At 41.5% G+C, this 14218-nt stretch overlaps 1 protein-coding gene across 1 annotated transcript; it reads right to left on the minus strand.

The window, feature by feature from the left end:
* Window positions 1-8961: 8961 nt before the first annotated feature.
* On the minus strand, window positions 8962-14218 carry LOC143551441 (uncharacterized). The gene is made up of 10 exons (XM_077041880.1): window positions 14159-14218; window positions 13854-14082; window positions 13340-13447; window positions 12596-12765; window positions 12177-12310; window positions 11935-12112; window positions 10519-11077; window positions 9711-9823; window positions 9369-9609; window positions 8962-9213 (listed from the first exon to the last, which is right to left on the minus strand). Exons 1-10 carry the CDS (start codon window positions 14215-14217, stop codon window positions 8962-8964), a joined length of 2043 nt encoding a protein of 680 aa, XP_076897995.1. The 5' UTR covers window position 14218.

The raw sequence follows: 14218 nt of genomic DNA on the forward strand, positions 1-14218 counted from the left end.
AGGTTTTTCTTCTAACTGTTTATTTTTTTTTTATTTCAGAGGGGAATGACTTGCAGTCGCTCCTGCATCCGCGGGAGGCTGATGGTCCCGCTCGGATGGGTACTCGTGCTCTAGATGAGAATGAGTTGCCCATCCTTGAACAGACGGCGGATCGGTTCGTGGAGGTCTACCCGCCAGGCCACGAGATCCTGAGCGCCAGGCGGCCAGGTAAGGAGTTATTCAATCCTCGACCTCTCAATGCTGAAACCTCTGCTGGAATTCCTCTAATCTTGTGTTCTGATGAGGAATCCGCAGATGGTCCTTCGTTGGTGCGGAAAAAGAAGGCTGCCGGCGGGAAGGGGAAGGCGAAGGTTGCCTCCACTGCCGATCCGGTGCATCGGTCTGATTCAGAGACCGAAAGCGAGGAGGTGGCGGGGAACCCTGGTGGTGATAAGACCACTGCTCCGGAGGCTGAGACGACCGTCACCTCCGAGCAGCCCAGGACAACGACGGTGAGCGGCGTGAAGAGGCCGGCTCCATCGGGTTCGTCCCCGCCTGTTCGCACTTTTAGGCTCAAGAAAACCCGTAAGTACAAACTTTACCTTTTAACTTCATATCTTTCCGCCATTATACTTATATCTTCTTTGTGCAGGCGTGGATGCTACCGCATTCCAGGGTGGAGCGGGGAGGAGCACCTCCGGACCCATGACGGTAGGCTTGGTCAACCTACCTGAGGCGATGACCCAGGCGGCTGCGCCTGCTTCAGTTGGTTCAGTTGCTCACCCAGTTGAGCCAACTGTTCCAACTGTGATGACATCTCCGCCGGCTGTCAGTGCCATATTTACTGAATCTTTCACTGAGCCGGCGGTGACTATTTATGCGGGTACTTCCGCAGCGGCGACCACGGTTGTGAGTTCACCTCGGTTGGTTTCTACCGCGGCGGCCTCCATGCCTCCGACGTCGGCAGCTACAGCCGATCCTTCAGGTATGCTTGGGGCTTCTCGCCAACCTCTGCTTCCTTCCCATCTGCCTGACCTCTTGGATGGATTTCCCTTGGGTTCAGGTGATGGGTTTGGCGGCTATCGGCCTGTTGTCGACCCTACAGGTGCGTAGGGTTCTTTTGGCCTTTTTTTTTTATATATATCATCTTTTCCTAACTGCTTTTTGTTTTTTGCAGTGTCGGATTCCAATGAAGTGTATGTTCAACGATGGAACATCCGCCGAGGAACAACCCTTCGCACGCCTGTGGAGTGCGTGGAGTGGGCTCGTCACGCAGCTCCCAGTGGTGCGTTGGGGGAAGCAATGGCTAGCTACCAGGAGGGTAGGCTAACCAACGAGCTTCGGATTCTCCTAACCCGGATGCAGCCGCGCGTCGAGCTGCTCTGTCGTGAAAACAACAAGTTAAAAGCAGCTCGTATTCAAGAAGTAGCTCAGGCGCGGGCTGTCCGGGAGGAGAACAAGAGGCTTGCCGCAGTGGCTGCGGAAAAGGAGAAGGCCTTCAAGGCCCTCGAGGTTGAAGTTCATGCCCGGCTCGAGGCCCGTTCCAAGGCTGCCCAAGCTGTTAACGAACAGCTTCGGCTGGCTAAGGAAACTGCACGGAACGCAACCGAGAGGGCCACCAAGGCTGAAGCTGTTGCTGAGCCTCTACGCCTCGAGAATGAGGAACTTAAAGCCAAACTAGAGGCGCTCCAACAGGCTCATGATGCCTTGGCGATGGAAGACGCCAAGAAGCTCCAAGAGATCTTGGACCAGAGGGGGGTGCTTGACCATACTGAGCGGAAGCTAAAGGGCGTTGAAGAGGCTGCGGCTAAAGAAGTGTTGCTTGCCAACCTCAACAAAAGTGAAGCCGAACGCGCCCGTAACCAAGCTCAAGCTGCCTTCCAGGAGGCTCTGGTTACCAAGGAATGGCTTCTTCGAGAAGCGTTGTCGCAGGTAAGCTTAGCTTCCTAATGTCTTCACGCTTTTCTTTGTAAATAGAAAAGGTTTTGATACTTGTATTTTTTCTTGTAGGTTGTGCATCGAGTCTTCACGGACACATCATACGACGATGCCATGAGCGCAGCCCTCAACGCTTCTCACGAGGATGGGGAAAAGGCCGGCTTCCTGCTTGGTCTAGGGTTCGTTGAGAAATGCATCCCGCCTTCCAACTTCCCTTTATATGATGTTGATACTGAAGCTGTATATGACCAAGCAGTGAATCAGTATGCCGCCTTCCCGCATCCGGTGGTGGAGAAGGTGAACGAAGTTGCTGCTTCTGATGATGGGCTAGCTATCCTTAAAGCTTTCCTTGAACCGCCACGCTCTACTGATGGTGCTGGTCCAAGTGGAAGTGGTCCTGAAGCTTGATCCTGAAGATCCCTTTCCACCATTAGAGTAGATTTTTATTTTTGTATAGCTTCTTTTGTATGCGGGTATGTACCCAGCAATCTTTGTAATATATGAATTTCGATTGAATAAAGATTATTTGCCAATCCCTTGCCTTGTTTATTTCACGCATATTCTGATTTAACTTAGCAATTTCTTTTGTACTTAGATAAGTTAACTTTTCAACGTGGTAGATAATAAGTTAAAGTTTTGCGTCCTCTTTCATGATTGTGCGGATAAGACCGTCACTTGCACTTAGTAGGATGGCTAAACTTTACCTATATCTGACCTGCGTGGAAGTTTTCCTCATCTTTTCATTTGAAATTTTCTAAGTGTTTAGAATAAGTTAACCTTTGAACGTGGTAGATAATAGGTTGAAGTTTTGCTTCCTCGTTCGTGATTGTGCGGGTAAGACCGTCACTTGCACTTAGTAGGATGGCTAAACTTTGCCTACATCTGACCTGCGTGGAGGTTTTCCTCATCCTTCTGTTAGAAATTTTATAAGTATTTTGAATAAGTTAACCGTTCGACGCGCGGTTGTCTATAGGTTAGTTCGGTTTCCTATATCATGATTTGTGCGGTTAGGACTGGCACTTTCATTTAGTGGGATGACCAAAGTTTACCTATGCCTGACCTGCGCGAAGGTTTGCCATTTTTTGGGTTTATGCGGGTTTTGCCGCCTTCCCCACGCAACGACTTTCCACGTAATTATGCGGTGAATACCGGCATATCAATGTTGAATAAATTAACCGTTCGACGCGCGGTTGTTAATAGGTTAGTGTTCAGTTTCCTCTTTCATGATTCGTGCGGATAGACCGGCACTTTCATTTAGTGGGATGACTGAACTTTACCTTTAACTGACCAGCGTGAAGGTTTGCCGTTTTTTGGGTTTATGCGGGTTTTGCCGCCTTCCCCACGCAACGGCTTTCTTTCACACTTATGTATGCGGTGAAGACCGGCATATCCGTGTGGAAAGTTCATAAGTATAAATGTAAAATCATCAGCATCGATGTTCTAAGGAGAATCATTTCCATTAGAAGTGGCTCTGGGCCTTTTCTTTACAAATTTGGATTTGATCTACATGCAAACTGTGTAATTGAGCTCCCTTCCATGTTGTTGGGATGGGAGTGCCATCGAGCCGATATGCACCTGGTTCGGGATCTCGTTGTTTAGGCAGTATGTAGTCTCCAACATTGAAGCTGCAAATTTATTCGTGTTTTCCCCAACTGGGGTTCTACACGCATCAGCCTGCTCAGCGTTCGTTACGCCACGAGGTGTGCGAGCGTCCCATCTCTGACAAATGCTTCGACGATGTCCTTTACGTCTGTGCATTCTTCAGTGTTGTGGCCTTTTGTCCTGTGAAAGTCACAGTATTTGCTCCGATCAGCATTGTGACGATGTCGGATTATTGGAGCCTTTGGCCATGGGAGCTCCTCAGTGGCGAATATCTCGGTGACGCTTTTGGTGAGTGGCGTCCATCTGGAGTTCTGGTTCGACTGTACGTTATCCCTTCCGCCTAACCGATGTTGCAAGCCGGATGAGGTGTCAAAGTTTACCCTTGACTGCCAAATGCCTAGCTTCCGCTTTTTGTTTAGTCGGGCGGTAAGGACGTTGTCTTCTCTTGTTTTCTGGGTGTAGAGGTTTGTGCTCTGGGGGAGATCTCTACCCAGTTGCTTCTCCGTTTTCGCAAAGCGTTTAGCTGCTGTCATGATGGCATCCCATGTGGATGGCATGCCATCTTTACCTGTTAAGGTGCGGATGAGCTCTGGGTCGTTCGCGCCCTGGATAAAAGCAGCACGAACAAGATCTTCGCTAATATTACCCAGACTTAGCTTCTTTGAGTTGAAGCGAGTGATGAAGTCTGGCAAAGATTCATCTTCCTCTCGAATGCATTTGAGGATTGTCCATTGCTCTACGGTATACTTTCTTTGTTGGCTGAAGTGTTGGCTAAATTTCTGCTGGAAGTCTTCCCAATCGTAGATGTGGTGGACCGGTAGACGATCGAACCACGCTCTAGCTGCCCCAACAAGCGTCATTTGGAACATGTAACACCACGTAGGTTCCGTCCAACTACTGACGGTTGCCCCCGCTATGAACCTGTTCAAATGATCGTCTGGATCAGATATACCATCGTAAGTGCCGATGTTGGACATCTGTTTGGCACTTTTCGGGACGATTGCTTCCGCAATGTCCCTTGCAAATTTGGACGTTCCCGCCTTTGCAGCAGTTGGTGTAAATGTTTTGGAGAAGTCACGTGGGTTTCCACCTGCGTTTTTTGGTTTGAAGGTTTCTCCAAAACGCCTTCTCGGTTGGGAGTCCGTTTTCTTACGCTTCCCTTTCGCCCTATGACGAGGGTTTGCGTCACTATCGGATTCCTTCGAATCATCGTCAAAGTACTCTACGAATTCATCAGCCTGTTGGAGTAAACGTAAGCGTTCATCCAACTCAGCTTGGAATTCTTTTTGACGTGCTTCCGCCCACGCTTTAACTTCATCGAGTGTTTGGCGGGGGAGCCTCGTTCGTTGTCTCTCTAACTGGGTATCGGTGAATCCAGTGAGCGATTATTTACTGCACTTGCCCCAGCTTGGGTAACTGGGGTAGTGTTCGTAAAATTTACTGCACTTGCCCCGGCTTGGGTAACCGGGGTAGTGTTCATAAAAACTGTGTAGTCGCCGGTATTCCCCCCAGTAGCTGGGGTTGTGGTTACCGGAGTTTCTTTAACCATCTTTCCAGAAGTTTGAAAAAACTGAAAAGAAATGAAGTTCTAGCTTTTATGCACGGATGACGCCAATGAAGAAACTAATGGACCCCGGGCAGATTACAGATAATCTGGGGGTTAAATAGATGTTTCCCACGAGGGGTTAGATCCGGCAAAGATGGTTCTTCTGATAACCTGCAAAACAGACACCGTGAGCTCGTCACTGAGAAGGGGGGGGGGTACCTCCTTGTGACCACCCTCCGGCGTGAGAATCAGACTAGATTGCTCTTGAATATAAGTGTATATTAAGAGATTGCTAGAGCAGATATCAGGTATAAGATGTAAGATACAAGATAAGATGAGATGATCATACCATTTGGGGTGTTTATAGCCGAAGGTAGGTTTCCAAGAGGGTATAGCCGGCTGAATAGTATTCCTGTTCTACCAACTGTGGCCTACGCACGTGCCATGCTGGTAGTTGGTGGGTAGGCAGCGGCTGACAGTGACCAGGCCTGCTGTGTACTATTCCTTTTCCACCAACTGCAGGCTATGCACGTGGTATGACAGGAGTTGGTGAGTAGGCAGCGGCTAATAGTGACATACAGTACAAGAGCATGCTGCTCGCCATACTGTTGTCAATGAGCTGTCGTATCTCTGGTCAGATCTTTTGCCCATACCTCGTCAGGTACAGTACAAAAGATCCTCCAGTATCGTACGGACTGGCTCATTTGGGCGGGAGTATTCCCCCTCCCGCCTTTGTGCGGGATTGTTCCCGGCTTTGCTCATTCCTTCAGGTGACTACTGAATTATTTTGAGAGCTAAGTGCCTTGTGCGTGTAGCCTTGCTGCGCGGGTGGCCTTCCCTGATGGCTTGTATCCGCAGCTGCGGGAACAGGCGGAGTACTTCGCCATTGGGAGGCATTTCCTGCGGGAACAGCTTGCGTACTGCGCGTAAGGACGTCACGTCTCTGAGCATGGTGGGTCATGCGGATCCAGTTGGTTTCTGCGCAGACGTCTCTCTTCAAGGTGAGTCCTGCGGGTCCAACTGGGCTCTGCTGGGACCTACCTCTTCACCACTTTAGTGAGATGTTCAAGAGATTTTTCTTAGGGTTTCCTTCAAAGAAAACGCATCTTAGTATAATAATGACCCGATATCCGTCACATTTTTATCAGACGATTATAACCGACACTATAAAATTTATTAAACCCAAGCATATATACCAACATATTTCTTCAATCTTGTTCCTCCACATGAATATATAAAGAAACTTGCAGTATAATTAACTTGACCTTAAAAGTCTTATTTAAACCTGAATTTAAATGAACGAAAACAATGAGGTTTTAGTTCACCACCTTAATATTTTATTATTAATTAAATACAACTAAAGTACAATCAACACTTATTGTAGCTTCGCAACACTTGGCTTTCATGCAATTGAACAAATTCAATGGATCTAAAGGTACATGAACAACACGAAAGTGGAGTTCTTAAATAGATGGTCCACATAAATTATACAAACATACATATTAATGCATATAAATAAAAGTTTTTTATTAGGTTGTTGTTGTGGAGGGGCTTTAAGTTAATTTGTTGTTATTGTCATGTAAATAATGAGGCTTTAAGTAACATATTCCTTTTACCAATGTATTGTGATTTAAAGTTCTTTTATCACGTTAAAGTCCCACTATTTCCTTATTAACGCATGTAGATCCCACCCTTTTCTCCTTTGCTGCCCTATTAGGCCATTAATATGTTGAAGCCCACCCTTTACCGCATGGGCTTTAACACCCAATGCGGTGTTCCGGGCGTTATAGCGGGCCACGTGGTTTTGCCGCCCCGTTTACAACTCCATAACAACGAGTCTTACTAAAATGTATATTTAACAGTTTTATAAACATCAATGGTTATAAGGTCTAGTTTCTATATACATTAATGGTTATGTAATTATATTATTTGTATGCTAAATCATATATGTTACTATTAGAATATAATTTTTATTTTAGTAACTCGTGGATGTATTTAATAATTATGTTGTTTTTGACTAATGTTGCTCATACGTGGACCAAGTTGGAATTGGGATGTACACTTGGCATCATCATACACACATAGTATGCGTACTTCGTATATGTTCCTTCCCTGGTTTCGTAGGTACCTTTTGGATACTGTGTTCTGAGTTCACAAAATATTGTGTAATATCTATATTAATTGAATTATCTAAAATTAGATTTGTTAGAAAATGTGAAAAACTACGTAATATTTTAATTATTTAAATTGATTTGATAAGTGTTATTATCATACCGTTTTATGCTAAGACCATATAGTAGCCTAGTAGCTTTCACAATTCACATTGTCATTTCTTTATTAGTAATTTTATGATAAAATTTCATGAAACATTATTATTTTTTTTAACAACCAACTAAGTAACGTCGGGTTTTAATTTGCTTCTTTTCAAATAACCTGTTATCGTTAGTCATTAGTAAAAAAAACGAATTACACATTTGTATATTTTTTTCTCTGAACATTCTAATATATATATTTAAACTAATATGTTGTTTAAAAACATATTCTGGTCTTGTAAATAGTTTTGACACATGTTTAGATCGACATCTCTTAGTTAATTTTTTAAAAATAATAAAATGCATTAAAAAGTTACAAGATAGATCATTCACCCTCATCTTTCACTAAACTTACAACTTACATGGCACATTTTACTAAATCTATATGGTTATTGCAGTATCCAAGTTATCTATTGTTTTGAGACAAAGTGCCTGCCTAGAGATTTTTAAGAGGTCCCTGTCGTTGCCCTTTTGAGCTTGGTTTTCAAGATTCACGGCATTTGCTTGGTAACCACGGTTTTGGACCTTCCTGTGACAACATAGTCTTGAGATCCATATCATCGCTTGTCAATGCCTTGGTAACCACGGTTTTGGACCTTCCTGTGACAACATAGTCTTGAGATCCGTATCATCGCTTGTCAATGCCTTGGTAACCACGGTTTTGGACCTTCCTGTGACAACATAGTCTTGAGATCCGTATCATCGCTTGTCAATGCCTTGGTAACCACGGTTTTGGACCTTCCTGTGACAACATAGTCTTGAGATCCGTATCATCGCTTGTCTTTAGTATTTTCTTATCACCCATGTTCTTTGGTTTCCACTGGTACGTAACCGATGTAGATGGGCCTCAACCTACCCTTGTCAAACCAAATGCCTGGTAACCACGGTTTTGGACCTTCCTGTGACAACATAGTCTTGAGATCCGTATCATCGCTTGTCAATGCCTTGGTAACCACGGTTTTGGACCTTCCTGTGACAACATAGTCTTGAGATCCGTATCATCGCTTGTCAATGCCTTGGTAACCACGGTTTTGGACCTTCCTGTGACAACATAGTCTTGAGATCCGTATCATCGCTTGTCAATGCCTTGGTAACCACGGTTTTGGACCTTCCTGTGACAACATAGTCTTGAGATCCGTATCATCGCTTGTCTTTAGTATTTTCTTATCACCCATGTTCTTTGGTTTCCACTGGTACATAACCGATGTAGATGGGCCTCAACCTACCCTTGTCAAACCCTAGTCGCAATGCCACTTGATCGCAACCTGTTCCCGACGCAAGCCTTGATCGATCACCATTCTCTTTAATTTTGGTTTGGCTATGATATACCGATTCAAGAACAAAATTGGTTTTTTAACATAATTGGTAATAAAAAACCATAAGCTATGATAAGTCGTTGTTTATAGACAAACGAACGAATACGAATCAACATTTTTATACATTTAACTATTAAGGTCCTTTCTCTTTAAAAGGAGAATAGGATTTACCACATTTCAAACAGACAATTTAATATACAATAGAAAGACAAAGTACGTAACACTTTACCGAAATTTGACCATTTTTTATAACTTTAACCGTTACTAGCTAGTCTGTTTTCTCCGCCTTCGGAATGTCTTCAACTTTGTCTACAATCTCAACAGGAATAACTGGAATCGAATCCCACCATCCCTGTAGTTTTCTCTTCCCCATGTCGTTCTTGTTCCTGTTAGCGCGCTTCGCTGGCTTTGATGTTGCCGCAAAAGCAGATACCACAAGGGCCATAATTATAAACTTAAGAGGAATAACTGCCAACATGATTGCAACTCCTGTCATCGCGGTAATTGCCATATCCGTGTGCTGCAACCAATGTAACCGCAAAACACTAAATGATGTAAACATGAAGATTTTTTATAACGAGTTATTAATGATGTAAACAAATTTGGCAAAACCGCCAAATTAAAAAAAGGAAAAATGACCGCAATGGCCAGTTTTGTAGTGGTTTAAAAGCATACCTTGGGGGCATTGGACAACAATATTGACCATATTTTCAGAATCGCAATGTTTGCCAACTGCATGATGTTGTACACGGTGTTGAGTCCATGTTGTGCTGAAACTATGCTCTCCATTGTTGTTTGATCAGAAGCAGTACACACGACAAATTTGGTTTTCTTCCCTACTCCATGTCTTCTTGCCCAAATCATCTTCGAAACGACCCACATTATGAACACTGCCATCGCCTTGCCAACCCACTCTCTGCAAGCACATTAACTTAGTTAAATATTTAGGTGTGTAGTATTTTAATAATCATTTACATCCAAAGCTTAATCAGATATTTAGATTTTGTAACACCTTACTTGTATACAACTAGTAAGGTTAAGCCGATCACTGTGAAGGTGGATGCTGGTCTTTCCCACTGGATAACCTCCTGAAACCATGGCATTGCACTTTTTAACGGTTTCACCAATTCCTGCACAACCATATTAATACGAGGAAGGTTATAACATTTTATACATGGCAAATCTACAAGGTCTGTTACTATTTCTTGCACCACACTTTATGTTTTTTTTGTGGATATTATACTTGTCAACAAAGGTTATTGGAGCAAGAGGTCTCAACAAAAGCAACCTCTCTCTATCTCTTGAGATAGATAAAATGTTTGCTCCCATCCTACCAATCGCTTGGTATGAGTGCGATTTTACATGGCACGTGTGTGTTTGTTTGTTCTTACTACATACATGGTTCTAGAGAAAATGGTATATTTTTGGTCACATTGTTCAAAGAAACATGTAGATTGGACATTATGTTCTTACATCATTTAGGACGAACGATGTAACTTTAATTGGTCACATTAATCAAACAAACAAATATGTTAAAGGAGATTGAGCATTTATAAATGCAAGAAATATACACTGTTATGATAGCATGCACGCTTATGATTGTAAAAAAAAGAACTTACAAGGGTACAAAAACCCGAACTTTGTAATGCAAATTTTTATATATTTTTTAATAATATTATGTTTTCCCACCATTATAACTTTAAGTGTAAAAAACGTGACAAATGTTTTTACACATTTATGTTATATAATTTTGTAAATTAATATAGAGACGTGTGCAAATCACATATTCATCATAAAGCTTGAATTTGTTAATGAAAGAATGTACCATCAATACAAGAGCACTATTGCCAATCCCTTCATCTTTCAATTCATCAGCCTTGGCTTTTGCAGTATTGATCTCTTTTGCTTCTTCTCTAACCTGTTCAACCGCTGTCTCCAATGACGACATATTTTCCGGTCTATTATTAGCAATTTCAGCATGCTCAGTCCCTACTTTCATTTCCAAGCGCCCACTAACAACTTGCGAGACGTTTAAGTTACGGAGTATAGAAGTAGCACTGCACGAGTGTGCAGTGTCAACTGTTTTCAAACTCTCAGCAAGCTCCTCTAACACGTTACTACCTGTAGGCAGCTCATCAAACAAGGCAAAAATTAAGAAACTTTTGGGTTCGGGTGGTGAAATTCTAAGCAATTCTCGGGCAGCATGAAGCCTTATAATTCCTAATATGGTCCTTGCATGCATCTCCCATGCTTGTAGAGGAGATTCTATTTTGAATTTTGTTAAAAACTTGTGGAGTAACATAATTTCCTTCACCAGAGCAAGCCAGTGGTCACGTCTTGTGCAGCTAGTCATTTCTGGGAACTCGATTTGGACATCTTCTTGCCTAAAGAACTCCAATGGAGATTTTTTTTAATAAGTGCGAAAGATATATAACATAAACCTACACTGCAATGAATGTGTGTATTTTGTTAAATTGGCCATACATATAAACTTGTAAAAGTTGTTTCCATATTTACACACGAGCCTATGCTTATATAAGGGATGGAAAACATGACATGAAAAAAAATTAGGTCTTTTGTTGTCATATTTAACCCCGTTTATATGCGAGTCATGATCAAGTTGATCACCTCTTTATTCCTTAACCCGTTTAATTAAGTGTGTTGACACATTAACCCGTTTGATTAAGCGGGTCGACCCAACCACCCATAACTAGTTTAATCCATTTATTAAAAGCATCCAACCATTTAGCACATATTACAACTTGAAAATGACCACCTGTGTAACCCATTTGAATCATTTGGATAAATGGGGTTAAGTAGTTGTGATCTTCTTACCCGATTTTAAGCATGTCTGGGTTGGTGTTTATGACTTTTACACAATAAAACATGGTACATGTTCCGTCGTTCAACCCGACAAGATTGACATCCCTACTGTACCATGTTCCGTCGTTCAACCCGACAAGATTGACATCCCTACTCACATTAACAGAAAAACAAATATAAACCTTAAAACCGAGCAAAAACATAGAATTTTTCTTACATTAGAAGTGTAAGCCAATCTTATGGTTGAAGTTTTTGACTTTTTATTTTCATACGTTCTAACAAATATGAACATGTTATACATGTTTACAAGTGTAAAAAACTTGAGATACTTTTTTTACACATGGTCCTAGGTAATGTGTTAACAACTTGCACGTCTATTGTAGTTATGACGAACTGGTAGATGAAAAAATAATCTTACAGCTCAGGGGACTCGTATATTATCGCCTTGTCAAAAAGAGGAGCACCCAAAGGACCTGTGGCTGCTGATTTTATAGAATGTTGGATGTCCTTTGAAAGATCAAGCTTAATTGCATCTTCATAAGAAACAATACCCGAGGCCTCAAAGTAGAGAGCATAGTTGGTTAATGTGAGCCTTCCTAAAGAACCAATATTAACAATGGTTTCCAAGTGAACATATGTAAGAAAAAAATCAAAACCAACCAGGCCAGCTTTGTCCTCCAATGTGGCGTATAACTCTCTGTGAACTTGCGGTTCCCTCAACATGAAGAATGAACTCATCATCAGCCATGACCACATTCTTCGGTGGTGCTAGCTTTTGCAAATGCTTTATGCATCTACAATAGAATCCACAACCAAATTTAAAAGAAAATATGCAATGCCATAGATGGTTTATATATATATACGATTAGTAAGATGTGTAGAAGATTATTATGTGTATATGTGTATATTAGTAACTAAAATGACACAATTATTTGCGTACAAAAATTTGAGGGACCAAAATGAAACATTGGTAAAAACTTGGTTTGTTATTTAGAGAAAAACATGACTATATATATATATATAGATATATATATATTGCGTGTAGAAAGTCAAAATAAAATAAGATTGAAATTTGTTACTTGTCAATTTCTTTAAGGAACCGGTCATAGGCAGGGAAATGTAGGCGGTTCATAGTGGTACTAGTTAGGGTCTCAAAAGTGAATCTCCCGTTCACAAAATCGGCCACTAAAGGAACTAATGATCCCAACCACACAAATGCATCATCTCCAACACTTGGCTCATCATCAACCTACCAACACAACATATCATAATACCAACTCATAAATGCAGAGATATAACATAAACATGTCAATTGCGACCTAAATACCTATGAATAAGAAACGAGCCGAATTAGGATACATTTTACAGTTTAATGAGTGGCATTGGGTTGCACCTTACGGTTATTAAGTAAATTTAAAACTTACCCAAATGGGAATAAGTCATATAGTTCAAAACGGTTTCAATGTGTGAAAATCATCACGGTGTCTATTTACAGATCGTGATGCATAAAAATTCGCATGAAGAGATTAAAACTATTACTATTTACTATATGGCAATAATGTTTACAAGTCATAAAGAGTAAAAACGCAGTCATTTATAGAAAAAGAAAAATCTTTGTGGGTCAATTCACAATTGGTCAACCAAGCCTTAGTAAAGCCCATTTTGACTAGTATAAAAAATGACTCATTTCAACCCGGCCTATAGGCCGTCATTTTTCTTCCCTCCAAAAAAACACATGGGGAGGAGTTACCCTAGAATTGTAGAAACAAGATAATTATCTACATCATATGAAAGAGATCATATGAAAGAAAGAGGTGGCTTACAAGGAGTGGCATGATATCCGAATAGAATAGAGGAATGTCATCTTGCTCACTAGCCGATTGGGTAGTTGAAGGTATCTCCTTTTCTTCTTTCTCCTTTGCCACATACTCCTAAAAATATAGGATACCCATTAAAATCAAAGGCCCCATTTTACTTCATTGGCTAATGAATATCCATCTATAGTAACGAATTATGTTAACTTGGCATATTTGTTAACTTGGATTGTGTTTAATTGTTTAATCCAAACAAGCCACGATTTTTTTTGGCCAACTCCTAATTAATATGTGCTACAATAAAAAGAGGCACTCTTGCTTATAATGTTGCATTATTTTGTTTTTCTTCTTTATCTTATTACGGATCAATTTCATTCCCAAATCAATAATTATAGAGAAAATCTAATCTAATCAAATCATAACAAATAAACTAACCTACTAATCAACCGCATCATCGCCATTCTATAATTTGCAAATTATATGCAATTCAAGTGCAAAAGTTATTCAAACAAAGCATATATACCTTACGAGACTCTTCATCAGCCGAGCTAGGCGTTTCCCAAGCAAGCATCGTATCGAAAGTAAACCGACTAAAAACTCCATTAGTAATCACTTCTTCAAGGTTCCTAGACATTTCGCTAAACACCTTGGCCGCACAATACTCCACCAACTTCCTCGAGTATCCTCCGGTATCCGCCTTCCATTCCATCTCAAACTCCTTCACTAATTCGCTCACGGACGTCCGTAATATCCTGAAAATTAATCCAACTCTATATGAGAATCAACTTCAGGTTGAATAAATAATTAAGTAACGTGTTGGTTACGTACATAGCACATCGTTGAAGAACGTTGTTAGCAATGGTGGATAGATGCTTCTTCTTCTCCATT

The sequence above is a fragment of the Bidens hawaiensis genome, unplaced genomic scaffold, assembly GCF_021521415.1.
Source record: "Bidens hawaiensis isolate Kalapana, Puna unplaced genomic scaffold, B.hawaiensis_p1.1 tig00016457_1, whole genome shotgun sequence".
Lineage (NCBI taxonomy): Eukaryota > Viridiplantae > Streptophyta > Magnoliopsida > Asterales > Asteraceae > Bidens > Bidens hawaiensis.

What these genes read in the sequence shown, in the direction of transcription:
- LOC143551441 (XM_077041880.1), bottom strand. Translation starts at nt 14,217, where the DNA reads ATGGAGAAGAAGAAGCATCTATCCACCATTGCTAACAACGTTCTTCAA. An exon ending in GTTCTTCAACGATGTGCTAT is followed by an intron (nt 14,083 to 14,158) that starts GTACGTAACCAA and finishes ATTAATTTTCAG; the next exon opens with GATATTACGGACGTCCGTGA. An exon ending in CTGATGAAGAGTCTCGTAAG is followed by an intron (nt 13,448 to 13,853) that starts GTATATATGCTT and finishes CTATATTTTTAG; the next exon opens with GAGTATGTGGCAAAGGAGAA.